The sequence below is a fragment of the Pinus tabuliformis genome, chromosome 4_1 (genome assembly GCF_031772625.1).
Source record: "Pinus tabuliformis cultivar Carrire ecotype Pingquan chromosome 4_1, CPIR1, whole genome shotgun sequence".
NCBI classification, from domain to species: Eukaryota; Viridiplantae; Streptophyta; class Pinopsida; order Pinales; family Pinaceae; genus Pinus; species Pinus tabuliformis.
Genome location: NC_142303.1, coordinates 97,149,469 through 97,177,269, shown reverse-complemented (window position 1 = coordinate 97,177,269; position 27,801 = coordinate 97,149,469). Strand labels below are relative to the sequence as shown.

At 39.8% G+C, this 27,801-nt stretch overlaps 1 protein-coding gene across 1 annotated transcript; it reads right to left on the bottom strand.

Moving 5' to 3' along the window:
• Nucleotides 1–283: 283 nt before the first annotated feature.
• LOC149174396 (LEAF RUST 10 DISEASE-RESISTANCE LOCUS RECEPTOR-LIKE PROTEIN KINASE-like 2.3) lies at nucleotides 284–27,801 on the bottom strand. The gene is made up of 4 exons (XM_089420841.1): nucleotides 27,505–27,801; nucleotides 2,546–3,356; nucleotides 2,256–2,330; nucleotides 284–1,383 (listed from the first exon to the last, which is right to left on the bottom strand). The coding sequence occupies exons 1-4, from the start codon at nucleotides 27,799–27,801 to the stop codon at nucleotides 284–286; spliced, it is 2,283 nt and encodes a 760-aa protein (XP_089276967.1).

Here is a 27,801-nt window from a genome sequence, read left to right as displayed (position 1 = left end):
CAATTAAGGAGGCAGAGTGAATCTTTCTCAGATAAAAAGTAGCTTGATGTACATGTTCTCAGAAACAAGCAGATTCTGAGTCCTACTCCAGAAGTAAAAACATTATTACATTAGAGAAAAAAATCATGGCTGGTAGCTGTCAGTTCACCTGAGTTAGGATCTGAACACTTCCTGCAGTCACCCAGTCATTTTCACAAAGGTATTGTATGGAGTCCGGCGAATCGGCGAGAGACGCGCAAAAGTCCAGGGACTGGTTTAAGTAAAGACAATCAAAGATATAAATCTATAAAGTAATCTCAATTGAAGAAGAATTTACCGTGGATGGCAGCACAACATTTTCAGGTGTGGCCGAGGAATTGAACGGCGGCGGAGGCTTGGCGACGTCATCTCCGTTTCCTTCTAACATGTGCACAACCCTCATCATGCAAGGACGATCTGCAGAGTTATATTGAATGCACCACAATCCAACTTTTGTGAGTCTTCTCGCCTTCTCCTCGTCTGCACATTCCATTTCCCCTCCTCTCAACCTCATCCCCAACTCACCACTCTCAATCAGCTTGAAAGCCAATTCAGGAAAGTATAATTGACTGGACCGGCTAACCTGCACATCAATATTCTTTCTGCCCCCAACAATCTCTAGCAACAGCATTCCGAAACTATAGACATCTGATTTATCTGTAACAGGACCGGCATCATTATGGCACAACTCCGGCGCAACATATCCCGGCGTCCCTCTCGTTCCTGTCATAGAAATATGATCCTCTCGCTTTCCACAAAGTTTTGCGAGACCGAAATCGTCGGCGTCCAGCAATATGTTGTGAGGTTTGATGTCGAAGTGTACGATGCGCTTTTCGCAATCATGGTGTAAATATGCAATTCCACGGGCCACACCCAAAGCAATCGAATACAATTGTTCCCACCTTAACACTTGCCCCTCCTCTTTCCGGGCAAATAAAATTTTATCCAGAGATCCACTGGGCATGTATTCATATACCAGTGCGCTTATAGGGTTTTCAAAACAGTACCCCAGCAGACGAACCAGATTGACATGATGGACACGTCCAATGGTAGCAACTTCATTCATGAATTGGGTCTCGGTATGCCTGTGCCGATCAAGAAGCTTAACAGCCACTAGGGCGCCGTTCCGAAGCATTCCTTTATACACCACAGCAAACCCTCCTTCTCCCAACTTTTCTGCAAAGTTGTTTGTGATCTTCTTGAGGTGAGAGTGTGAATATCTGATTGGCATTTCATCAGCATTTTCCTTTAGGAATTTCTCCACCCTTGAAGTAGAGGTACCAGGACTAGGCCTTCTCTTCTTGGCATAAAACATTAAGAACAGCACTGCTATTGTTGTGAGCGCAACTCCTCCAATGATGCAACCTGCAGTGAAATACAGAGATCCATATGAATGTGTTGTTGATTTACATAGGTGAGAACAGTGGAAATTACAAGATAGAAGTTCACAATGATTTTCAATGGGAAGAAATCATAGCTACCTATTACAATGGCAAGCCTGCTTTTATGACCTGCAACGCGGCCATAACAACCTATGTTACCAGAAACGGGAAACGGGAAACGAAACCAGAAACGAGAACGAGACGAGAAACAGTATTCAGAGGTTTCGCATTCAAGAAACGAGGAGAGAGAAAATATAAAGAAAACATAAAACAAAACATTCATTTACATAACAAAACATTCATTTACATCGCTGAAAATGTAATCATCCCATTTATGATTTACCCATAATGGATTAGTGTGTATGGCCAGACCCCGGGCCGAATATATGACCCTGCTCCAATGCTAGGGAGATACAACAGTGGACTCTTATGACCTGCTACAATGCAGGGAGATATAACAGTGGATTATAGCCTGCTCCAAATTAGTAACTTCTAACGTTGTGGGATTGATGTTGGGCGTAGAGTTTGGCTTGATTATGCTATTTGAGTTATAAAAACTATAGCTTCATCAGAAAAATGGGAGATAATGGAAAATACATTAATGTAATAGGAAATGCCACAAATCCCGATTATAAATAAACTATGGTCCAAATTGGCAATTGAAGCGACATGTGCAATGAAACTATGTGCTTTCAATCAAACTATAGATTCCCTGTCTGGGAATATTAGTGTGATCGCTCAAATCGTCGTTATACATTCTTCAATGTGCATGGTTGAAGATACACACCCCAAACCACCTCCCAAACAGGTAATGTTAGTAAATTCTGAGTGCTGACCATGAAGACCAGAACGGACGTAGAAAACGGCGTTTTCCGTCCCGTTCCGTTTCTTGTGCGTTTTTTCCCAGAAACCCTCGCTGCCGTCCCGTTTCTGGTAACATAGATAACAACTATTATGAGTTAAAGCAACGATCCATAATTTTTGCAAAGGGGAGGAATACTTGACAATATACGGAAAAAATGCATATATGTCTATGGGTTTAAGAGTGCAGAATGGAGGGAACATTTAAAACATTTTTATAGATGGTGATAATTTAAGCATTGGGTCTTGTAATCGAATTGGGAGAAGGGGTTCAGGAAAAGTACCAATACTATTAGTGGAGCATATCTCTGCATGCGAGGTGCCATCGATACAATAGCAAAGAAAACTAGTTGGTTCTGAAATGTTATAACCACAACTCCCGCCAGTGTTCTTACAAGCGTCACAGCTTCGGTTTCTCTTCCTGTCGGCATACCATGTTATTTCAAAACCTGCTGAGAGGCGTGTTCTCAGATCCTGATTCCGTTGGAATGAGAAGTTGTTTCTAACTGGCAGTTGAATACTGCTTTGGCATAATCGCCTCACAGATTCTGGATTGGGAATGATGTACCAATCAGCGCCACATAAACGGCGCTTATGCCCTTTAATACTTTCATTGCACTGCCCCCAAAGCGTCAGATTGATGTATCCGTGGGCTATACGAAATTGAGAGGCGGGCCACCAAAATTGAGAGTACTTACCTGAAGCATTGCAACTACCCCCCGGCTTGCTCTTCCATAGATTGTAGTTAACAATTGTCATGATATTATTATAAAGGCTATTACTATCCAAGATTGTCGGCTGCAAGATGACATACTCGTCTCCATTGAGTAAAAGCAGAGGATTGCTATCCAAACTACCGTTTAGCTGTAACTGAGGATCACCACAGCCGCTGTTAATTTTCCCAAAAGGGTAGGCGAATTCAATGCTCCCACATGTACCCCAGTAGCATTCCTCGTAGCCACTGCCAGTACATGATGTTGTGAAGCAGAGGAGGAGGAGGAGGAGAAGGGCAGATGTAAGAAGAAAGCAAAGTTGATAAACAGTGAGAGGCGTCGAATTGGTGAGTAGACGATGGCGTGCCATGATGCTCTGCTCCTGGATATAAGAAACGTAGTAGCACGGGCTTCCTCAATGATGAAGAAGATGGCATTGCAGAGAATGGTGTTGGAATAAATGACATGGAATTGCAGTGCAAAAGACGGTATAGTCAACACGCCAATTAGACGTCGGTTGACTTACTACGCCCGCAACTTGGAATATACCGTGAATTTTAATTCCACGAACCAGCGGGGTGGCTTCGCCCGTTTCTATCGCACCATTTGCTTTTAGAAGAGACATTAAATCCGACACAATTCCCTTTCGTTTCGTTTCGTTAGCGTTGATAGGAACAGAAATTTGGTGCTTTCACGGTAAAAACAAAGATTGAGAAGCGCAGTTGTCTAGGATGTTGTGTTAGTCGCACATTTGTCTCGTGACTTGGGTTGCGTGCCAATATCCGGGAGGAGGAGGTTGGAGCCCCTGCCTTAATTTCACTTGTTTGTAATGGATTGGCACATGTATGAGAGTTGGAGGACCAGAGGTGAGGCTCCTATCTTCAGCGCTATTAAGTTCTTTTCACTTGTTGTGAGTTGTTCTTGTGATGGAATTTGTTTTGTGGTGGTTGGATTTTGTTAATTAGTTTTTTGGTTATTCAGGTTCAAGAGTGTATTGTTATTTCTATGTTTATGTTTTTTTTTTGGTTGTATTTGTATAATTCTGAGTTCAAGTCGATGTTTGAATTGGTGGTCGTCTTCTCACAATTATTTCTTTTGGATTATGATTTTCAAAATATATCATATCCTTGACATGTCTTGGTTTCAAAATATATCATATCCTTGACATGTCTTAGTTTTAGGGGTTGTGGTTTGCTTAGTGTTACGGTGGCTATATCATCGGGCTTTTGATTTTTGTTCCTAGTTTTAGGTCTTGGTGAATATTCTCTCTATTCGTAAATATTATTTTTGGTGTTTCAAAGATTTATATGGTGGTTGTTGGCTTAGCTTTAAATTTTGTGGTCTGTCAATTGGGCATAGGGTTTGGCTTTCTACGTTGGTTGTTTAGAATTCTCTTCTCACCATTTGTGTCTTGGGATGGTGGTTCATTTCATGGTCTTGCATGTCTCTTCATTGCCCTAAGTTGAATAATGTCCTTGAATTTGGGCCATTGTGTCAGAGGTAGGGTGACAACTTGGTAGTTTTAAGGTTTGGCCCGGGGAGCGATAGTTTGCCCTTTAAATTGTTATTTGGGTCATGGGTTTGCTTTGCACTGTTTGTCCAGTCACGCTGCAACGTATATTATGTCTCCTAGACAACATATGGTGCCTCATTGTGGTGGTTTGGGTCATGTTGGTGTGAAACAAACACAACCTTTTGGCTGCGATTCTATGGCCACCCTTTTTTACTTTGTCCCTCTGGAAGTTCATAGGGATACACTTATTTTAGTGCCTTAGGAAGAAATGGAAAGGGTGTATTTTCCGATTCTGTAATTAAAATAAATATAATACTTTTGATGTCATTATTTTAAATGAAATTTAGTTTGATGGTATATAAAATTATATTAAATAATTGAAATATAAATAAATCGAGTTGAATATTTTATACATTATTTCAATCCATAAAATAAAAATAAAAGTAAAATGAAATTTTTAATATAATTTACATTTAAATCTTATAGTATTATGTTTATAAAATTAAAATAAATTTTGAAAAAATATTTTAAAAGAATTACTAATTAATTTTAATAAGTTAAAATTAAAATAAATATTTCTGGTAAATTTAGTTTTGTATTATGTCAAAATATTATATCTTTGATTACATTTTCTCAAAATCTTATTGTTTTCACTTTTACCAGATTTATTGGCCAATACGTGAATACTAAGACAAATAGCTAACTATCAAAACAACCTTATCATCTAAAACCAGAAAGGTAAGTGATACCAGAAGACCTTCAAATTCATAATGTAGCCAATGACCTTTAGGAATTGGAGGAATTGACCGAAGCAGGATGATCTAGACTAGAGTCAGGTGATGGTGGAGGTATAAAGTCATAGTGGATGTGCTTCTCTATATGGGCCAATCTTCCTTCAAAGCGATCCAGTTTCTCTTATATTCATTATTTCCCCTTATGCATACTGCCCAAAGGATCTTGCATATGCCACTAATGTTGTTGGAGATCATTCATGAAGATAATGACCACATTCCTATCATCATTACAACCCCTCCTATGCTACTCCAGGAGAAGAGTTATGTGTTGGAGATGGTTTTTGAAATTAGTCGGAGGAGGAGGTTGTCCCTAAGATATAGGTGGTTGGGCTAGGTTGGGGTCAAAAACCTCACCAGGTTCAGGGTCATCTAGCAAGTGCCCAACGCGCCTCCCTCTCTCACTAATTCCCCTTCTTACTCACCCATGATGACAATGCATTGCTAATTGGACTACACACAAATAAACCTTGCACACATAACTACTACTAGTGCACCACTAGATATCAACAGAGCCAACACAATGTGTCCCCTCACTCAGATAGAAGCACCAAGTATATATTAGTGAGTTGACACCCAGGGTACTTTCAAAACCCTCGAGGAAATGTCGAGACCCACCCAAATACATCCTAATCTATGAAGAAACACTAGTAAGAAGATGTCGTAACATCGCAAGTAGTAAGAGATCATCCCAGAACCCCCAATTCGACCTTGGGCTATACCAACCACCACCAAGCCTCCAAAATTCCCAAAAAACGGGTTAAATTTCCTGGGTTCTAACTTCACTAAGCCCATGTTTGAGACAAAAAGACAATGGTAGTCCTCAAACCCCACCATGATACCCAAAACAATTGTTGCTCCAGAAACCACACAGTTAGCTTGGTGAGCCGAGGGAGAGAACAAACACAAACCTCTCCATATGAGCTTGTAAGTGTAGGTTTTAACCCTGTATAGAAATTAACTGCATACTAATTCTAAAAACAAAAAATAAACAAAGGCGAGAGCATAACACATAAAGCACATATACACAGAGATTTTCCACTGGATCCCAAAACCGAGACTACTAGATTGATTTTTCATTATGTTCCTTTCAATGTTACAATACATATATATAGATGCCGAAGCATTCAATACCATGGACCGAAAACCATCGCACCCAAAACCATGTGCAAAAACCATGCACAAAACCATGGGTCTGAAAAAAAAATTCCCCGGGGCGTAGTTGCCCCCCATGTGACCCTCACACTGCGCAATCAGCGCAACGAAGGGGGGGGACACTGCGCAATCAGCGCAACGAAGGGGGGGGCTTCCGCCCCCCCTTGAACCCCCCTGTTTAACTAGGGGAGCTAGTCATGGAAAGAATATAACACAACCCAACATTCTAACCTAACCCAAGAAGAAATGTTGAGAGCCCACCCAAATACATCCTAACCTATGAAGAAACACTAATAAGAAGATGTCGTAACACCGCAAGTAGTAAGAGATCATCTCAGAACCCCAATTCAACCTTGGGCTATACCAACCACCACCAAGCCTCCAAAATTCCTAGAAAATTGTTGGGTTGTGTTATATTCTTTCCACGACTAGCGTACATAGTTAAACGGGGGGTTAGGAGGGGGGCGGAGCCCCCCCCCTTGTTGCGCCAATTGCGTAGAGAGGGGAGTCACAAGGGGTTTGAGGGGTGCAGGTAATCCCACTCTTTGGGGTCTGGTGCAGCTCCCCGAAAAATTTTGGTTTTGAACCCTATGTTAGGTTGGGTGGACCCACCTATGTTTTTGTGCATGATTTTCGCATATGGTTTTGGACACGATGGTTTTCGGTCCATGGTATTGGATGCTCCAGCATGTATAAATATGTATTGTAACATTGAAAGGAATATAATGAAAAATCAAGCTGGTAGTCCCGGTTTTGGGATCCAGGGGAAAATCTTTGTGTATATGTGTTTTATGTGTTATTCTCTCGCATTGTTTATTTTTTGTGTTTTAGAATTCGTATGCAAGTAATTTTTGTATATGGTTAAAACCTACATTTGGTATCAAAGCTATTTTGGATTCAAGGGGACGCCTTTGTTGTTGAGGGGTTTCACTCGGGCCTTTGGTAGACACTGTTTAGTGGGAGATCTGCGAGATCGATTCTGGTGGTAAAAGAAGATGGCGAGCAGTGGAAAAATAGAGATCAAGAAATTTAATGGTCAAAGTTTTGAGTTATGGAAACTCAAGATGGAGGATTTGTTGGTGGATAAAGATCAGTGGATCACGGTAGATCCATGTACTAAACCAACGGGAGTGTCCGATGAAGAATGGAAGAAGTTGGATCGGAAGGCAAAGAACACAATACGATTATGTGTCTCAGATTCAGTATTGTTGAATGTATCAGGGGAAGCTACGACGAAGGTTTTGTGGGACAAGTTAGGAACTTTGTACCAATATAAGTCTCTGGTGAATAAACTGTTCCTACGGAAAACGTTGTATAACCTAAGGATGAAAGATGGAGACTCGGTGACAGAGCATCTGAATGTATTTAATACTGTGGTAAGTCAGTTATCGTCTGTTGATATCAAAATTTTAGATGAAGATAAGTGCATTAGTTTGTTGTGTTCTCTACCAGATTCGTGGGATAGTTTGGTTATTGCAATAGGTACCAATGCAACTGCTTTGCAGTTTGATGAAATAGTCTCATCCTTGCTGATGGAGGAGATGAGACAGAAAAATATGGAGAGCCAGAATGGTGATGCCTTGTCTGTACGAGGACGGTCTCAGAACAGAAACAAAAATAAGTCATTGAGTGGGAGATCTAAATCTAGAGGGAGATATAAATCTCCAGGAAAACTTGTAAAGGTGGTGTGTTGGAAATGCGGAAAGGAAGGGCACTACAAAAGGGACTGTAAATCTAAAGATCCTAATAAAGGAAAGGGATCTGATGATGCTCCTTCTGTAGAGGTGAAAGCCACCTCAGATGAAGGTGGGGATGTGTACTTGGCTTCTTCAAGTACACATGTAGATCATGAGACATGGTTGATTGACTCAGGTGCATCCTTTCACTTCACTCCCTACAAAGAGTGGTTCTACGAGTATGAGAAATATGATGGTGGTGATGTCTTCTTGGGGGATGACAGGAAGACTAGAATCGTTGGTCGTGGAAAATTAAAGTTGAAGTTGCAAGGTGGAAGAGTTAGAACACTTCTCGGTGTTCTACATATTCCCGCATTAGCCAAAAATCTGATTTCTGTAAGCAAGCTGGATGATGCATGTGTAAAAACAGTGTTTGAGAAGGATACCTACAAGATGGTTCGGGGAGCACTAGTATTGATGCGGGGAGTTTGGATTGGAACTATGTACAAGCTGCAAGGTAGTACTGTTGTTGATGGGTGCAACAGTTCTGTGGTTCCTGAAAGAGGAGCAGAAATCTAGTGGTCTTTTGAGAGAAGACCATGTTGTGGCATCAAAGGCTTGGACATATTGGAGAGAAGGGCCTTCGAATACTTCATGGTAAAGGTATGGTAGAAGGTATGAGTAATAGCTCTCTGGATTTTGATTTCTGTGAAAATTGTGTATATGGGAAGCAGAATCAGGTGAGTTTCCCCTCTGGTGGTAAGAGGGCGAAACATATATTAGAGCTTGTGCATAATGATGTGTTTGGACCTATGAAGGTTCCATCACTGGGTAAGTCTGTGTACTATGTATCATTTATAGATGACTTCTCAAGGAATACATGGATATATTTCCTTAAGAAGAAATCTGAAGTCTTTGACAAGTTTAAAGAATTTAAGGCTCTGGTGGAAAACTAGACAGAGAAGAAGATAAAGGTGTTGAGGACAGATAATGGTGGAGAGTTTTGCAGTAAGGAATTTGAAGAATTATGTAAGAAATGTGGTATAGCATGGCAGAATACTACTCCATATACACCTCAGCAAAATGGAGTTGCAGAAATAATGAACAAGACATTGATGGAAAGGGAAAGAAGCATGCTCAGTGGTGCCGGATTAGGATAGGAATTCTGGGTAGAGGCGGTGGAGACAACATGTTACCTGGTCAATATATCACCTTCATCAGCGTTGGAGGATAAGACTCCACAAGAGGTATGGACTGGTAAGAAACCCTCTCTTTCACATCTGAGGGTATTTGGATGTGATGCATATGTACATGTTCCAAAGGAGAAACGAACCAAGTTGGATAGTAAATCTGAAAAGTGCATCTTTATTGGGTATAAGGATGGTTTAAAGGGTTATAAGCTTTGGAACCTAGTAACAAGGAAGGTTGTGTACAGCCGAGATGTGGTGTTCAGAGAGGTGAAAGATGTTATTAAACATGAAGTCCAACCAAAGGAACCTGAGAAGATAGAGTTTGAGCTAAAGGAGGAAGAATTAGACTCTACAGCGGAGGAGGAATAAGAAGAAGAAGAGCCACAAACTCCGGCTGTGAGAAGATCAGTTCGAGAAAGAAGGTACCCAGAAAGGTATAGTCCATTTGCTTTCTATTCAAATTTTGCTTTATCTATCATTGATGATGATCCCAGAACTGTGAAGGAAGCAGTAGATTCAGAGGATGGAAAACTCTGGAAAGAGGCCATGCTTGATGAAATGGCATCTTTGCACGAAAATGAGGCTTGGGATCTGGTGGAGTTGCTGGCTGGAAGGAAACCCATTGGCAACAAATGGGTGTTCAAGAAGAAAACAAATGCAGATGGAAAGGTGGAGAAATACAAAGCTCGGTTGGTAGCAAAAGGTTATTCCCAGGTGCCGAGAATTGATTTTGGTGATATTTTTTCTCCTGTTGCCAAGGTAACTTCTATTAGATTACATTTATCTGTTGCTGTTGCTTTTGATTTTGAGGTAGAACATATGGATGTGAAGACAAAATTTCTTCACAGGGATATGGAAGAGGAGATCTACATGAAGCAACCTGAAGGCTTTGTGGTGAAGGGTAAGAAAGAACTGGTATGCAAGTTAAAGAAGTCTCTGTATGGGTTAAAACAGTCACCAAGTATGTGGTATCAGAAATTTGATACATTTATACAGGGACTTGGCTTCACCAGAAGCAAAGCAGATCACTGTGTGTATTTTAAATTAATTGGTGACCGTGTTATTTATCTGTTCTTGTATGTGGATGATATGTTGCTGGTTGGAAATGACAAAGAAATTATCTAGGATTTGAAGACCCATTTGTCCTCCAAATTCGACATGAAAGATCTTGGTGCTGCAAACTATATTTTGGGCATGGAAATTAAAAGAGATTGGACAAAGAGGAAGCTCTGGTTAAACTAGATGAAGTATGTCGAGACAATATTGTAGAGGTTTAATATGCAGGATAGTAAAACGGTGAAGGTTCCTATTCCTGTAGGTGTAAAGTTATCTACTGAACAGTGTCCCAAGACACAAGAAAAGGAAGAAGACATGTTCTATGTTCCATATGCAAGTGCAGTTGGTAGCCTGATGTATGCAATGGTCTGTACTAGACCAAAAATTGCACATGCAGTGGGAGTATTGAGTAGGTTTATGTCAAAACCAGGGAAGGAGCATTGGACAACAGTGAAGTGGGTTTTCAGGTATTTGCGTGGCACTAGTGATTATGGTTTGTGCTACCAAGGAAGACCAAGATTGGATAGAGTGTTGGATATTCGTGGCTTTGTTGATGCAAACTGGACTGGAGATCTGGATCTGAGAAGATCTACAAGTGGGTATGTGTTTAACCTAGTGGGTAGTGGCACTATCAACTACAGAGGCAGAATACATGGCAGCTACTCATGCAAGAAAGGAAGCAGTTTGGTTGCAGAGATTGTGTTCAAGTATGGTGTTAGTACAGGGAGCTATAAGGATAGACTGTGACAGCCAAAGTGCAATTTTATTGGCAAAGAACCCTGCATATCATTCAAATACAAAGCACATTGATGTTCAGTATCACTTTGTGAGGGATATGATAGAAGACAAAAGGTTGTTGCTGGTAAAGGTGGACACTTTGAAGAATACTGCAGATGCATTGAAAAAATCTGTGAGCTTTGAGAAGTTCTCTTGGTGTAGAGAAACAATGGGCATTGCAGGGTTGGATAAATGACTAGGCTCTCTTATGGCCCCCTGTGGAAATAAAACAACAAGTGGGAGAATGTTGGGTTGTGTTATATTCTTTCCACGACTAGCCCACGTAGTTAACCGGGGGGTTAGGAAGGGGGCGGAGCCCCCCCCTTCGTTGTGCCAATTGCGTAGTGGGGGGGAGTCACAGGGGGTTTGAGGGGTGCAGGTAACCCCACTCTATGGGGTCCGAGGCAGCGCCCTAGAAAATTTTGGTTGTGGACCTTATGTTAGGTTGGGTGGACCCACCTATGCTTTTTTGCATGATTTTCACACATGGTTTTGGATGCGATGGTTTTCAGTCCATGGTATTGGATGCTTCGGCATGTATAAATATGTATTGTAACATTGAAAGGAATATAATGAAAAATCAAGCTGGTAGCCCTTTTTTTGGAATCTAGGGGAAAATATCTGTGTATATGTGTTTTATGTGTTATGCTCTCACATTGTTTATTTTCCGTGTTTTAGAATTCGTATGCAGGTAATTTCTGTATGGGGTTAAAACCTACAAAAATGGGTTAAATTTCCTAGGTTCTAACTTCACTAAGCCCACGTCTGAGACAAAAGGGCAATGTTAGTCCTCAAACCCCACCATGATACCCAAAAAAATTGTTGCTCTAGAAATCACACAGTTAGCTCGATGAGACGAGGGAGAGAACAAACACATACCTCTCCATCTAAGCCCCTCAGACCACCAGCAAAATCGCTGAACCACAATAACCCATCACCAAAACTGAAATAAATACTACTAGAATTAAAAATCAGAATCCAAAGCTCCCAAATGTAGAGGTTGTAACCGAAATATATAACAATTGTGGAATAAAACAAAGTAGTGAAATTGTATGTCCATACCTTCTACTAGGCCTAAGAATCCTGAGTCGAATTGGTTTGGCATTCCAACATGAAAAATACCACTAGAAACTTTGCAACCTCAACAATCCCTTCAGATATGTAGCCATGCATAAACTCCTTATGTTTGGGTCCCAGTTGTGCTTCCATTGGGTCATCTTACCTTCATCCCCAGTTCCCCAGGCTCTAGAGCTAAGCCTCCAAGATACCACCGTCAATCCACATAGAAATAATTCCTTTCCAACTTGACCTCCTTCTTAGTTAAGGTGGGCTCGACTCACTCCTCTTACCATACCATACCAATTTTACGACCCCAAAGGCCACAATATAGTCGCAATGCATGCTGAAGAAACATTATACCCTTGCTCATTATCTAGTCCTGAAATGCACCATTGCTCACACTAAAAGAGAATTCAATTCGCATTAGGCTAGATCACAGTGGGTTGCCATGTTTCCCCTGTTAATTGTCGAGGGGATAGTGGGGTGGCAGGCACCTAGACCAATCCCTATGTCACCTTGATTCATCAACCCCATTGGGGAAAAACTAAAATAAATACTTTTATAATTATAAAAATATTTATAATTGCACCTAGAGGCATATTCTATATCCTGGTATGAGGGAGATGTGTATGTAACATCCACACCCTTTAATTATTTTAATCTTATAACCATTTCACTTTTATTATGCCTTGAATTATATGAATGATAGTTCATTGTCATTGAGACCAATTTGTATGATTTTTTGTCCTATATTGTTCTTTGTCTGAGATGATAATGCCATAGTTTCCTTTATATTTAATGTTCAATGATATATGTTTACAAGTTCATATAAGACTGAACCACAAAATATTGACCTTACCTCTTGTTCACTGATTAAAAAGATATAATATAAGGTAAATGGTTTATGTGGTAATATATATTGTTTGGAAACCCTTGTTTATGGTTATGCAATTCTAATTGATACAAAGTAGATTACGTGCAGACATTAGGACTTCATATTTATTATGGTTAAATTAAATTTGTGGTTACTAATAACTACATACATCTACCTTTATTTCTAGATTATTCCTTGACTTACATGGCTTGTCCCGACATGAGCGAGGTGGCACAAATCCAACGCTAGATTGCTAGGGCTTGGAACTGACAGTTCTCATTAGCTAGGCTGGTTGTGGGGTGTAACCGCCACTCCCTTGCCACACTTGTCTCTCCATTTGCACCCTTTGTGCATAGGGTAGGGCTCTACTCCATTGACCTAAACCTTCTTTTCAAACGTGATGTAGTGCTTGTAACCAAACCCTGGTGCTGACCCTACTAGTATATTTCCCTTTTTTGGTTCTACGCATTCCTTTGCACTTTTGGTTGCAAAAGCTAGGGTTTCATACTTAATATGAATGTTTTGATTGAAGGTTTTATATGTATACTACTTCCATGGACAATAAAAGAGAACCCTTCTTATGATCTACCCTCAAGGGATCAAGCTCCACTAAGAGAACCATCTATTATACTAATTGTTGGAAATCGCTTCACTACTAATGGGGGGGGGGGGGTGAACCAATAGTGATAAGATTTTTATTAATTTTTAACTCTTTTATAAAAACACTCAAAATATTAGTAACCCATCATCAAATCACAAATATAACATGTAAAACTAGAATAAACTCCACGAACAATATCAAAAGACATTCACGCAAGAGAGCACAATTTTTTTTTGGTGGAAAACCCCCTCCATGGAAAAAAACCACCCGCTGTTGTTGATGCTTAAATATTCTATTAATGGTTGAATTTTTTTTACATAAAGTAACTGGCACCCACTAACTGGAAGACTCAAATTCTACAATAGTGTGTTGACATCCATCAATTGAGAAGTTCATACTCACATGACTCTGTAGATAATCATCCATTGGAAGCCACCACAACCAACGAGCCTCACCCAACATTCATTAGACTATCAAAATACCATTGGATTGAGATTCTCCTCCTCTAATAATTATCTTCTAATCTTCCCAAGCATAAAGTCTTTATGCCTTCAACTCCTCCATGCAAGCCACGTTTCAAAATGTTTCATACTAGGTTCTCAAATCTTCTCAACATGAGAAACCCATCAACCTCTCTAATTTGAAAATAAACTATGATAAGCACATCACTCAACTCATCTACAGTTATATGATAAGATATGCAAAGCGCTAAAACACTCACTCACACACTCACTCCAAACATCCAATCACAAACTCAATACTCACTCAAAATTATATAGCAATCTATCCTCATCAATTTAAAAACTAATACCTTGGGAAAATACCATGGTAATACAAATACCAAGTGACGAGAAGTTACTGTGATATGATTCGACCTCCTAATTCATGTTAAGGAAGTGGAACTGATGGAAATACACCATACAAACCTTCAAAATCAACAATAGGACTCCTAAGAACCATCCCAACCTTTTTGCTAACCAACCCCTGAGTCCTACTAATTTTTTAAGCTTTTAAACCTATGGATGCTCCCATGATATGGGCATGCCAGCATCTAGAGAGCTCTGGATTCTCCCACAAGCCTGCATCCCTACGTCAAGGGACTATTTCCAGTAGACCTGTGCCAGAGTCCAAGGAATTTAAGGAACTTTTTAAGCCTAGAATTTCGACCACTGCATAGAACTTGCTGTAACTTTTGGAAATAATTAAACACATGATGAAAAGACTAATAAACCCAAAACTAACTCCAAGACTAGGCCTAACCATCCCTAAATGGGATTGACATTCTATCAAACACTTGGCATCAATGCAACCTACGAGTGTAAACAACAGATCTGAGCATAGGGGTCTCATACTTATATGAGATTCACTATGAAGCATTGTTTCCTTATCGCATTAGTTGTAGTTTCATCCATTAAGCCATTGACACATTGTTCATTCATTTACAAGTAGAAACATGATGAGAGCCATACATAGCCACTGCCATAATACATATTCATAACCAGTGTAATAACAATAGAATTACCAAGAAAACATTAGCCATATAAACCAGTATAATACTCATGATATAACAAGGACAAATAACTTCGTATTAATGATGAAAAATCCAACCTAGTATGGGACTACCACATTCCACCTGGTCGTAGACATGGTTGAGCAAAATATCTCTTCAACCATTGACCCCCGTGCCATATTCCAAGCATGAATGTGGGATCTCATAAAACTCATCAACCAAAACCATCCAGGGCTTCTAGAGTCCAAACCACATCAACCCATCAAACATTGATTCCACCTCACGGTCGAACACCACGAAACCATCATCAGATTGGTCTCTACCCAAGCCTTCTAGGGCTCAAGAGCACTTTTTCCAACCCAACTTCTAGGACTAGTAACTCAACCCATGGTTGTTGTTGGGTTCCAGAGCATTTTGTCCAACCAAGGCTCCAGGACTAGTAGCTCAACCCATAAATTATACAGGGTTCCAGAGAATTTATCCAACCAAGGCTCCAGGACTAGTAACTCAACCTACCAAGGGCTCTAGAGCATTTGTCCAACCAAGGCTCTGGGACTAATAACTCAACCCAAGCTGTTACAGGGCTCTAGAGCATTTTTCCAACCAAGGCTCTAGGAATAATAACTCAACCCAAGCTATTACAGGGATTCTAGATCATTTTTCCAACCAAGGCTCTGGGAACTAATAACTCAACCCAAGCTAAAGGAAACATGAGAACCAACTAGAAAAACAAATAAATAAACCCACAACACCATGACTATCCAAGAAATGGCAAGGCTATGCAAAACCACTGTCAATCTAGGCAATCCTCCATGCCAATGATAAATCATGACCAATAAACCACATGCATGTGCCATGCATGACAAAAATAGTGAGGAAAACATACATGCAACTTGCTACCTGCAAGTAAAACTCGTTATAGCTATTGATCCTTATGTCCTCTTGCACTTTCTTGCTCTTCCTTTCCCTCATTTCTCCAAAAATCCAAGTATGCCACACTCTCCAAGAGTGCTCCAAGAACACTCTAAGTGTCCAAGGGTATGATAGAGAGAGAATAGAGAGAGAGCTCCAAAACTAAACTGACCGAGCTACTCTGACCCAACCTGCTCATTGATCCCGAGAAGCCTTTTTATCAATTAGGCCTCTATTTTCTTCATTTTCCATTATTTTTCTTCATTTTCCTCCTCACATGCAACCTATGACCTTTCACCTCCTTTTTCTCCTAATTTCCATTATTTTCATAAATAAAATTCCAATTAATGTCTCATGCCTTTCCAAAGTCTTTTCCATTTCCTTTTCCAATTTCCTTATCCATAGTAAACCAAATGAACACCCACTAGGATGTTTTTCTCACCATTCAACTTGGAATATGTGTCCCATGACTGTGGTCTTATATATTTTACATGGATTTTTAACCAAGGCTGTTACAGAACCCTCCCCCTTGGGGGAACACTGTCCTTGGTGTTCAATGACACCTATAACCAACAAGACTATTGAAAACAAAACATATTGCCCATGAAGCTTTATAACATAGCTTGTTGCAATATTTACAATGACCATCTGTTAAAACATGGCAAGCATACTATTTACTGGAGCTTTATAATATAGCTCATTATGGTATTTACAATAACCACATATACACATACACATTTGCTTCACCCAACAAATAACCACATTGTTTGTCGAGTTTTGTAAACTAGCTCGTTAAAATATTTACAATAATATACACATATACACATATGTTCAACCAACAAATAAAAGGATATAATGCCTGTATCAATCAACAAGGGAATCCAGAGGCTCACACCTCCACCCTAAAAGTAATACCACGATTCAGCTCCTTCCCAGGAAGTCCAAAATCCATTTCCAGGTCAACGTTTCATCCAATGACCAATGCTATAATCCAACACCACTTGTCCTCTTAGTGAACAATTATCAACTCATTTTTCCAGGGCGCACTCCCAATGTGCATCTGATTCCATCTGGAAATGCTAATGACCAAAACAAATCCATCCCCAACCTCCCCTTCTCTGCTACACAGACCTTAGGGAAATCCAGTCACCCCCTTTCGTGTAGTCACACACCTTCCAAGTTCCGCTGGCACCCCCATCCTGGGTAGTCCATCCCTTAGCAAGGCTTCCTCACATTAGAAGATACAAAAACCAAGGCATATCCCTGCCTCAAAACATCATATTGGTCATAGCATGCTCGTGGCAATCAATGGACACTATTGGGTACGAGTGTCCCATAATGGCCCTGCTCTTGAATGATTTACCTACATATTGCTGCCTTTTATAGTTTCTTTTGTTGTTGTTGCTAATTCTTACAGTTGGTTTCAACCACCCAATTGGGAATTTCCATGCTTCCTATACCAAGCACATAATTTCCATTAGATTTAAAATAAATTGAGATAACTTCAAATCATACCTCATTGGTGGCATGTCAACAAGGTACACTTGCAATTCTATTCGCTTCCTGTCACAACAAGTCAAACTATCTCTTTGACCAAATCATCATGTATAAACATATCGTATCAGGTTAGCTCAAAACACAACCATCATAGATCAACATCATAAATCACATATAACCATCATAAACCAGAATCATAGATCACATGTAATGATCATAGACCATAATCATAAATCACATGCATAATAAACTGAAATAAAATATTGATACTTATCCTTTAATCAATCCTTAGCTTCTACCTTTGTACTTATTCCATACGCACACTGGATCGGTTTCCACACCGACAAACACCCAATTCCTTCTCCTCAACCATGTGCACATACACATAGTGTGCATCACAAGCATACAACCAGATACGACATACAACACCATGCAATACATGCTCCTACACCTGACATACAACACAACACATACAACTATACTTGATGTACAACACCACAAAATACATGTAGCTATACCTAACATACCACACATACACCTACACCCATTGTATGACACAACACAAATATGTACATAGAGTACAACACAATGAATGCATATGTCACGATACCACGACTACACAATGCACATACATATTACCGCATGCCTGCAACATAACATGTACGACATGCACACAATACCAATGTACATGTACACGGTACCACTTGTAGAAAGCACCACCTACACAACGTGTACACAACACCACATGTACATCGTACCACCTGTACAACATATACACAATGCCAGATGTGCACAACACCACATGTACATCATACCACCTATACAACTTGTACACAACACCACATGCACATGTACACGACACCACATTAAACATCATCATATGCATGACATGTACACAACACCATCTACACACAACACCACATCTACAACATGTACACGAAACCACATGCTCACAACACCACTTGTACAATCATGCACCCAACACCATATGTACATAACACTCCATGTACAACATGTACAAAACACCATATGTACATAGCACTGCATATACAACATGTACATAACACTGCATATCCAACATGTACATAGCACCATCTGCACACAACACTGCATATCCATCATGCACATAGTACAATATGTACACAACACCACATATCCAACATGTACATAGCACCATCTATACCCAACACTGCATATAAAACATTCACACTACACTATATGTACCACCTTATACATAAAATTGCATAAACAACATGTACACACACTATATATACACAATACTGCTTGCACGCAACATCATAGATGAAACATGTACAACAATGCACAACAGTAGTACCACACACCCAAAACCACACTGTCTCTACCAAGAAACCGTGCTTCCAGTGTCTTATCCATGCTTGTCCCAACATTCCGCAGACCATACTGCTTTCATTTCGTTGTTGTATCCCTCAGTATAGCCTGTCCATAACATAGACATAATATAATCACATAATATCGACTGATAACCACATGATATTGGCCTTGTATATTTTCATGACTACTCTTCCACTTGATTCCTCATAAACCAAGAACCTCTTCATGTCATTCACTTGCGTAAGCAATCATTCCTCCACAAGAATGATTCCTAATGACCCTGTCAGACAACAACATACATACATACATATATATACATATAAATATTAGCATTAATAATCATGATCCATGATGACCCTGTCAGACATGACATACATACATACATACATGTATGCCCATATAGACATCGGCATAATCATGGTCACAACATAATTACTAGATATCATAAGGTCAAGTTTAAGAGAACTCCCTCTATGCATGCAACACATGCACAACATTGAGAACAACAGTTCCCAACATAGGCAAGGAATATTGTGCCTCAAATCCATTCACCTTACCTTTCTGGATTATCTTTCCCATGCTTGTCTTGCCATCATCCATTTACACCAATGGACCCAACCAGTCCAACTGGATGTCATACTCTTTCCTTCAACTACCCTTATACATGCATTGAGCTTCATCCAGGTCTTATCTTACCTGTTGAGTACCACACAACTCTCCCAAAAGATATGATTTGAGACCAATACCAGGACCTGGTAGACTAGCTAAAAATGTCACTATTAATGAACCTCTGGTCAAAACAACTAAAACACAAACAATAATGCTTCAACCATTAAATCAACCCAATGAATAGAACACATTTGAAAAGACTGTTCCAACAACTTTTAATGTGGAGAAATAATTAGAGAGAGTTAAGATTCCCATTCCATTATCTGAACTCTCCAAAAACCCAGGTTACAAGAATCAAGTGTCAAAATGGATTCAATCCTCAAGTATTGATGCTGAGGGAGATGTGATTAGTTTACAAGATGAAAAACCTTCAGTGGTTTTTGGTCCTAGTTCTGATATGATTGATGAAAATGTCCCTCCCTTCTATGTTACTTTGAAGATTCATGATTTTCTCTTATATAATTGCATGTTAGATTCTGGGGCCTCTCACAATCTAATGCCTAAAGTAATTATGGACCAACTTCAATTACAAATCACAAGACCTTATCATGATTTATATACCTTTGATTCAAAGAAGGTACCTTGTCTTGGATTAATTAAGGATTTAGTTGTAACTCTAGCTCAGATCCCTGTTAAGAGTGTAGTTTTAGATATTGTTGTTACAGATATTCCCCCAAAATTTGGAATGTTATTATCCAAATCTTGTTGTGCCAAGTTAGGGGGAAGTTTGCAAATGGATATGTCTTTGCTACAATTCCTGTTTATGGGGGAGAACATCTTAGATTATACAGAGAGGTGAGATTTATTAATATTGTTTGTAAATTTGATCAAGCAATAAATCATCCTATTTATGTTGTTGATCAAGATTTTGGATGTTTCACTTTATCAACTAATGATCTCCAAAATTCTCAACTTAGCATTGAATAGACTGTGAATAAACCCAAATGTATAAAAACTGATGTTTGGAAGTTATACTTTGATGGAGCCTTTTCCAAAGATGGAGTTGGAGCTGGAATTGTACTTATCTCTCTAGATAAAGAAAATATAACTCAATCTTTTAAGTTAGACTTTGATGTTACAAACAATGTAGTAGAATATGAAGCCTTACTTTTAGGACTAGAGTTAACTAAAATTCCAAAAGCCCAAAACTTAAGTGTATTCAGTGAATCAAAATTAATTGTAAAACAAGTAAGAAATATATGCCAATAAAAACATCATATGCTTAGATCTTATCGAAATGAGGTATTGGATTCTCTGGATAATTACTTTCAAGCTTTTAACATTACAACAATCCCTAGAGATGAAAACATTTATGTAGAATATTTAGCAGTCTCTGTTAGCTCTTTCAAAATTCCTGATCCAATGCAATTGCAATATCACATTCAAGTTAAGTATAGACCTTCCATCCCTGATAATCTTAAACATTGGCAAGTTTTCGAAGATAATGAGCAATTAAAGATTTTCTTGCAAGCAAATATGAATTTTCAGCTCTACAAATTGAAGAAGAACAAATCATTGACCATAAGTCAAATAATGAAAATGAAACTTCACAATTAAATCATAAAATAGTTTATCATAATATCATTTAGTTTCCGAATAATTACATTCCAAAAGGTTTAATTCCTCTTAAAATACTTTTTGACAATAATGATGTTTCAAAAAATTCATTATCAAGTTCATAAATTATGTAAACTTTGAAACAGGAACTATAAACTCAAAGGGAACTCTAGCTAAAAATCCCCGAAAAAACATTAAAAACAGTGCTAAAAACGAAAAGTGTGTATAGTGGAATGATGATTTTTGTTTTTTAGGGTCAATTTTGAACATGTTTTAAAAATGGCAGTGACTACGAAATTTTCGTGCAAAATACAACTTGAAAACGAAAAAGTGATGATACTGGAACGATGATTTTTTTTTAGGGTCAATTTTCAAACTTTTTAAAAAATGCTAGTAAAACCAAATTTTTATGTGCCAAACAAAGTTGTTTATGAGGAAAAAAACACATTAATGTTTTTGGTAGAATATCATTTTTCTTTCCTAAGTATAAATTCAACATGTTCTCAACCATAACATGCTAGATACAAAAGAAATTGAAATTTTTTCAACTATAAAATTAAAAAACCATGACATTATGAACAAATTACATCACTAAATGAATTCAAAAGTCATTATTTGTATATTGAATAAAACATACATTATATCTCTAATTTAATATTGCATTGTAGATATTTTAAACAATAAAAATTATCATAATTAAGACATATAATCCAACAACATAAAAATGCCTCATAACTTATCATTTAACACCATATGGAAATCATAAATTTTATTTCAAGATATGATGCATACATCAGTTATATAAACTGTCTTAAACAATTATTCAAAATCACTCATATTTTCTTGCACACCATTAGAATTCACATCTTCAGATGAGTGACTGGATGTTGACGAAGATGTTCCATATTCTTCTCTTTCATCAACTAGTGCCCCATCTGAGTCCACATGCATGCCCATCATTTCAGGTTTCAAAATTCTTCTAGATCTACGACTGGTTTCAGCAGACTCCCATCTCAACACTGTTCCTTCTGGTAACAACCTTTTCAGAAACTCTATCGTCTTGAAGAGAAGAGTTCCTCTCTTTGTTAAATTGAAACGACGGCGATTTATATTTGTACCCTTTCTTTTTCTCTTTCTGCCATTTTTTTTGTGAACTACCATCTCTGGCTTATACACACCATTGAATGGGTGTGTATTTGTGGCATACCAATGTACTTCAACACTTGTAACATCCTCATTTTCTGTAAAGAACTTTATAAATTTAGCAACCCAGAATGGATAGCCATTGGGATCTCCATCTGCTAGCACTATGATCATGCAACCCTCCTTAATATCCTGTACTGAACCCCTGTAAAGGTCTTCCATGGCTTCACGTTGTGCACGAGATCTTCTGGAACCAATATACATCTCTCTTTCCTTTTCCTGTGAAGAATTAATAATACCTTGAGATTGTTGTTGTTCAACAATGTTTATTTCCTCACGTTCATTCGACACATTTTGTGGCCAAATAAATGGATTTTTCAAAGGTATATCTTCATTTGTTGTTTCTGAAATGATATCACTTTGATTATTGAAAAATGACTCCCACCAAACTGAATCATCAACGTCAAAGTACTCATATGTATATCTAATACATTTTTTAATTTCTTCCAGGAAATCAGAATAATTTATATCTCTATTTTGTCTGCGTGCATTATGAAATTCACCAACTGATTGTAATAACAATATTTTTTATGCAAATATTGGATGATCTGGAATGAACTTCAAAAATTGCAAACCTGATGACGGTGCCCATTCTGTAGTAGTTGAATACTTCTTGTCCCATATTAGTGTTTTCCCATCAATTTTTTTGATATGAAATTGATGTTGGAAGCTAATGTCATTAAGTTTTTAAATGCATTTCCCCTCACCATATGATCCCAGAATAAACCTTCGCATGTCAACAGTTTCTTCCAACACATCAAAAGTAGGCTCTGGCATGTATGATTTCTTAATACATTCAATTAGTGATGGCAAGATCCCAACTTCCTTCGTCCTCAATGTGACTTAAAAACGACTGAACATTTGATCAATATGGTCATGAGTGTGCCCAACAAGAAGGAAAACAACCTTTACCTTTTGAAAAATTCTCAATTCAACAAGCATGTTTAGATATCCAAAAACAACCTGATTTTTGTTTTCACGGCAAGTGTTGTCCAATTGTAGATACAAAACTTCAGGAAGATTACCAGACCAATGAGAAATCACATCATGAATTATGGTTATGGTCAGATTTTCATCATTATGAATATTTGGAGTTGTGAAGTACACCCTTGGCAACATTTTCCCATTGAAGACCATACAACCGACCAAGTGAAACTGAATAAAATTTTCCTCTTGTAAATTTTTGGGTGTGAAAACAAAATGTGGTAAAAGTGTTTTCTTCTGGTCCATACCATCAATTATCAAACCCAAATATTTATTCGGATTATCATAACACTTCTTTCGATGCTTGTACAACTTCTTCCTTTCGTTTGTTTGTTGTTCGCGATGCTCCTGAAGTTCTTGGACAATTAAATCTACACAACATAAAAGAAAGTCATTAAGAAATATGCTTTCATAGTTGATGACTATACAATTTTAAAAGTTAAAGTTATGAATGCTTACCTATTTCTGACCCTTCACATTTGTCCCTTTTTTATTTAAGAGAAGCACATGTACTGCAAATCCTCATCCTTGTCTTCTTAGGAATACAAACATTGTTGAATTCTTTCTTCCATACCTTCACAAAATATTGATATGTAATAAACCGGCCATGTCCCTCAGCACCTTCTGCATATTCTTTGTATAAGTTGTAGATTTCTCATCTTGAAAAATTATCTGGAATATGTATTGTCTCTCTATTTGGCATACACTCTCAATGCTTTGAAAAGAAATCTTTCATCCATGACATTGCAATATTTGATAATGGCCCAAACTGTCTTTTATGACGTACTTCTGAATAAAATGTGGGATCCTTTTTCAAATTTTCTTGAATTCTCGAGAGACAAAAATTTCCAATTGAATGAAACATTTTGAAAGCTTTTCTACAGATAAATAAAGTCCTAATATGATAATCATAACCTGACAATGTAGATTGTATGCACCCAACTAAATATGAATTTTGCATGCTTTTATTCATTGACAAATATCTCTTCCTTCTTTCTAATGCAAATTTGAAATCCATATGTTTCAAGCAATCTTTTTGGCAACATTCACTTGAAATGAGAGCGTTGATAGAACTTCTTCTCGTCAGATATTCTTCTCTACCCCTTGTATAACTAGAACAACTTGCATTGATACGAAAAGGTCTGCTCCTACTCCTCGATACAATATTTCTTGGCAACATCTCCATCATTGGATCATCATTTGTATAAGGATTTTCATCATCATTAAGAGGAATGTTATCCACACTATGATCAGCTCTGCTTTTCAAATATTGACTTGGAGGATATTCTTCATCTTCCCCTTCTTCAGTGCTACTGTCATAGTCCTTAGAATTTGGACTGAATGGAAAATTTGACTCGATGTTTAATGGATATTCTTCCTCATGTGCATTGTCAATGCTACTCTCATAGTCCATAGAATTAGGACTACGTCGAAAATGTGACTGTTTACTTATTGAAGATGCTACATCCTGTCCTTTGTCACTGCTACCTTTATACTCATTAGAATTAGGACTAAGTGCATCATCCTGTCCTTCATCACTATTTCTTTCATAGTCCTTAGAATTAGGACTAAGAGGACACTGTGACACTCCATTCTTTTGAAATTCATCATCACGCTCTTCATGAATGTTTCTCTCATAGTCCTTAGAATTAGGACTAAATGGACACCGTGACACTCCAAACTTTTGAAAATCATCATCCCGCTCTTCATCACTGCTGCTCTCATAGTCCTTAGAATTAGGACTAACTGGACACTGTGACACTCCATACTTTTGAAATTCATCATCATGCTATTCATCACTACTGCTATCATAGTCTTTAGAATTAGGACTAAGTGGACACTTTGACACTCCATTCTTTCTAAATTCGTTATCATGCTCTTCATCACTGTTGCTCTCATAGTCCTTAGAATTAGGACTAAGTGGACACCGTGACACTCCATTCTTTTGAAATTCGCCATCATGCTCTTCAAAACTGCTACTCTCATAGTCCTCGGAATTAGGACTAAGTGGACACCATGACACTCCATTCTTTTGAACTTCACCATCATGCTCTTCATCACTGTTGCTCTCATAGTCCTTAAAATGAGGACTAAGTGGACACCGTGACAATCCATTCTTTTGAAATTTGTCATCAAGCTCATCATCACTGCTACTTTCATAGTCTTTAGAATTAGGACTAAGTGGAATCTGTGACTCTTTATTTATTTGAAATTCTCCATCCCCTCTTTCATAGTCCTCAGAATCAGGACTAAGTGGAAGAATTGACTTTCTATTCATAGTGGAAGAATTCCTGCTATATTCATCAATATGAATAGAGTTGTTATGCGATGAAGATGTTGATGGTGTATAAATCGAAACTTCACTATCAGAACAATCCATCCATTTCAAATAGAAGATGTTGAATGATACAAATGGAGAGTCTCCTAAAGATATTATATAGCTTAGAGAATGAAATTTTCCCTCCAAAAAGTTTCGCGAAAATATTTCCCTCCAAAAAGTTTGTTAGATTTATTTACCTTCATTATTTTATTCTACAATTTATTGAAAAATGTAAACTAATTTTTTTTATGAAATAAATCATTAAAATTAAAATTGTAAACTACAACTTCTACATTAATTATTTTAATAGTTAAAGTATATAATATTTACTAAACAATTGAATGTTTTTTTTTTAATTTTTATAATATATTCTAAAACAAATTAATCCCACATTCACCCCGTTGTAAAACAATTCTACAATATTCAATTTATCACATTTTAAAACAAATTATCCCACATTAACCATATGGTAAAACATCTCCGTAATTTCACGTATATACTAAATTACATTATCACTATTACTCACATCACATCCAGGTTTTCTGAAGTTCGTTGAAAGACTTGTGAATTTGTGGAGTAGCTACATTGCTATCAACAATATATTCAACGGAGAATTCTCGCAATTGAAAGGTAAGTTAAATTTTTTTCCTTGAAAATTTTCATATTAAATTAGTTTAATGAAAAGATTTTTTTTTAAAATTAATAATTTTTCTGAGCCAAAATAACAATTACGTCCGTCGTGAGCATGGTGGGCCCGACCAAACTCAATCACCCAACAGTCGTGGGCAAGCCACCGTGGTGTTGCGGGGTGGGCAGGGAGGGAGGGCGAGCGGGCGAGTGGGGTGTGAGGGCACGGGTGGGGCAGTAGGGGGTGTGGGGGCGGGCGCGGCTGCGACGCACACCCCGACAGCCCGCCCACAGGCTGTGCGGTTGGGCGATTCTTAGAATCACCCAACCCCTACGGCGGGAGGGTGGGCCACCGAGGTGGGCGCCGCAGCCCCACCCACTCCCACACCCACTACTGTCCCACCCGTCCCCCCACACCCCACCCCCCCTACCCCCTTACCCCCTCCCCCCACATCCCGCCCCCTCAATGCACCCTCACCAGCTACACCACCCCTAAACCCTCACCCCCACATCCCCACACGACCTCCCAACCCCCAATCCCCACCCGCACCCGCCCTCCTTCTACCCCCACCCTCCCATGCCTCCCCTCCACCCCACCCCCACCCCCCTCCCGCACACCACACCCTCCACCCACTCGCCCCCACCTCCCCACCCTCACACCCACTCGCCCCACTCACTGTCCTCACCCTCACACCCACCCGCCTTCCACCCACACCCTCCCCCACCCCCCCTTCCTCCCTCACTCACCCCTCCTACCCCCTCACACACACCCTCACCCCTCTCGCCCCCTCACACCCTGCCTGCCCCTCACACCCCCGCCCACACCTGCCCTACGCCACCCCACCCCCACCCACCCTTCCACCTGCCCTACGCCGCCCCCTCACCGCCCTCCCCCGCCCTCCCTGCCCACGCCCGCCCCCCTCACCCGCCCTCCCCCGCCGTCCCCACCCACACCCGCCCCCTCACACCCTGCACACCCACCCATGCCTGCCTTACCCCACGCCACCCCCACCCACCCTTCCACCTGCCCTCCCCCGCCCCCTCACACCCTGCACACCCCACCCACGCCTGCCCTACCCCACGCCACCCCCACCCACCCTTCCACTGCCCTCCCCCGCCCCCTCACCCGCCCTCCCCACCCTCCCTACCCACGCCGCCCCCTCACCCGCCCTCCCCCACCCTCCCTACCCACGCCCGCCCCCTCACCCGCCCTCCATACACCCGCCCTCCCCACCCACGCCTGCCCTCACACCCTGCACACCCCACCCACCCTCGCCCACCCCGCCTGCCCCACCCGCCCTCCTTACCCACGCCCGCCCTCCCACCCCACGCACCGCACGCTCGCCCTCCCACCCGCCCTCGCCCACGCCTGCCCCACCCACCCTCGCCACCCCACTCGGCCGCCTCACCCGCCCTCGCCGCCCTCCCTCGCCTACCCCTCACCCGCCCTCCCTGCCCACACTCACGCCTGGCCCGCGCCACCCTGGCGGCCTGCTCGCCCAT

What these genes read in the sequence shown, in the direction of transcription:
- LOC149174396 (XM_089420841.1), bottom strand. Translation starts at nt 27,801, where the DNA reads ATGGGCGAGCAGGCCGCCAGGGTGGCGCGGGCCAGGCGTGAGTGTGGG. An exon ending in GGCGGGTGTATGGAGGGCGG is followed by an intron (nt 3,357 to 27,504) that starts GTGAGGGGGCGG and finishes TCTTATATCCAG; the next exon opens with GAGCAGAGCATCATGGCACG. An exon ending in CGGAAAACGCCGTTTTCTAC is followed by an intron (nt 1,384 to 2,255) that starts GTCCGTTCTGGT and finishes ATTTCACTGCAG; the next exon opens with GTTGCATCATTGGAGGAGTT.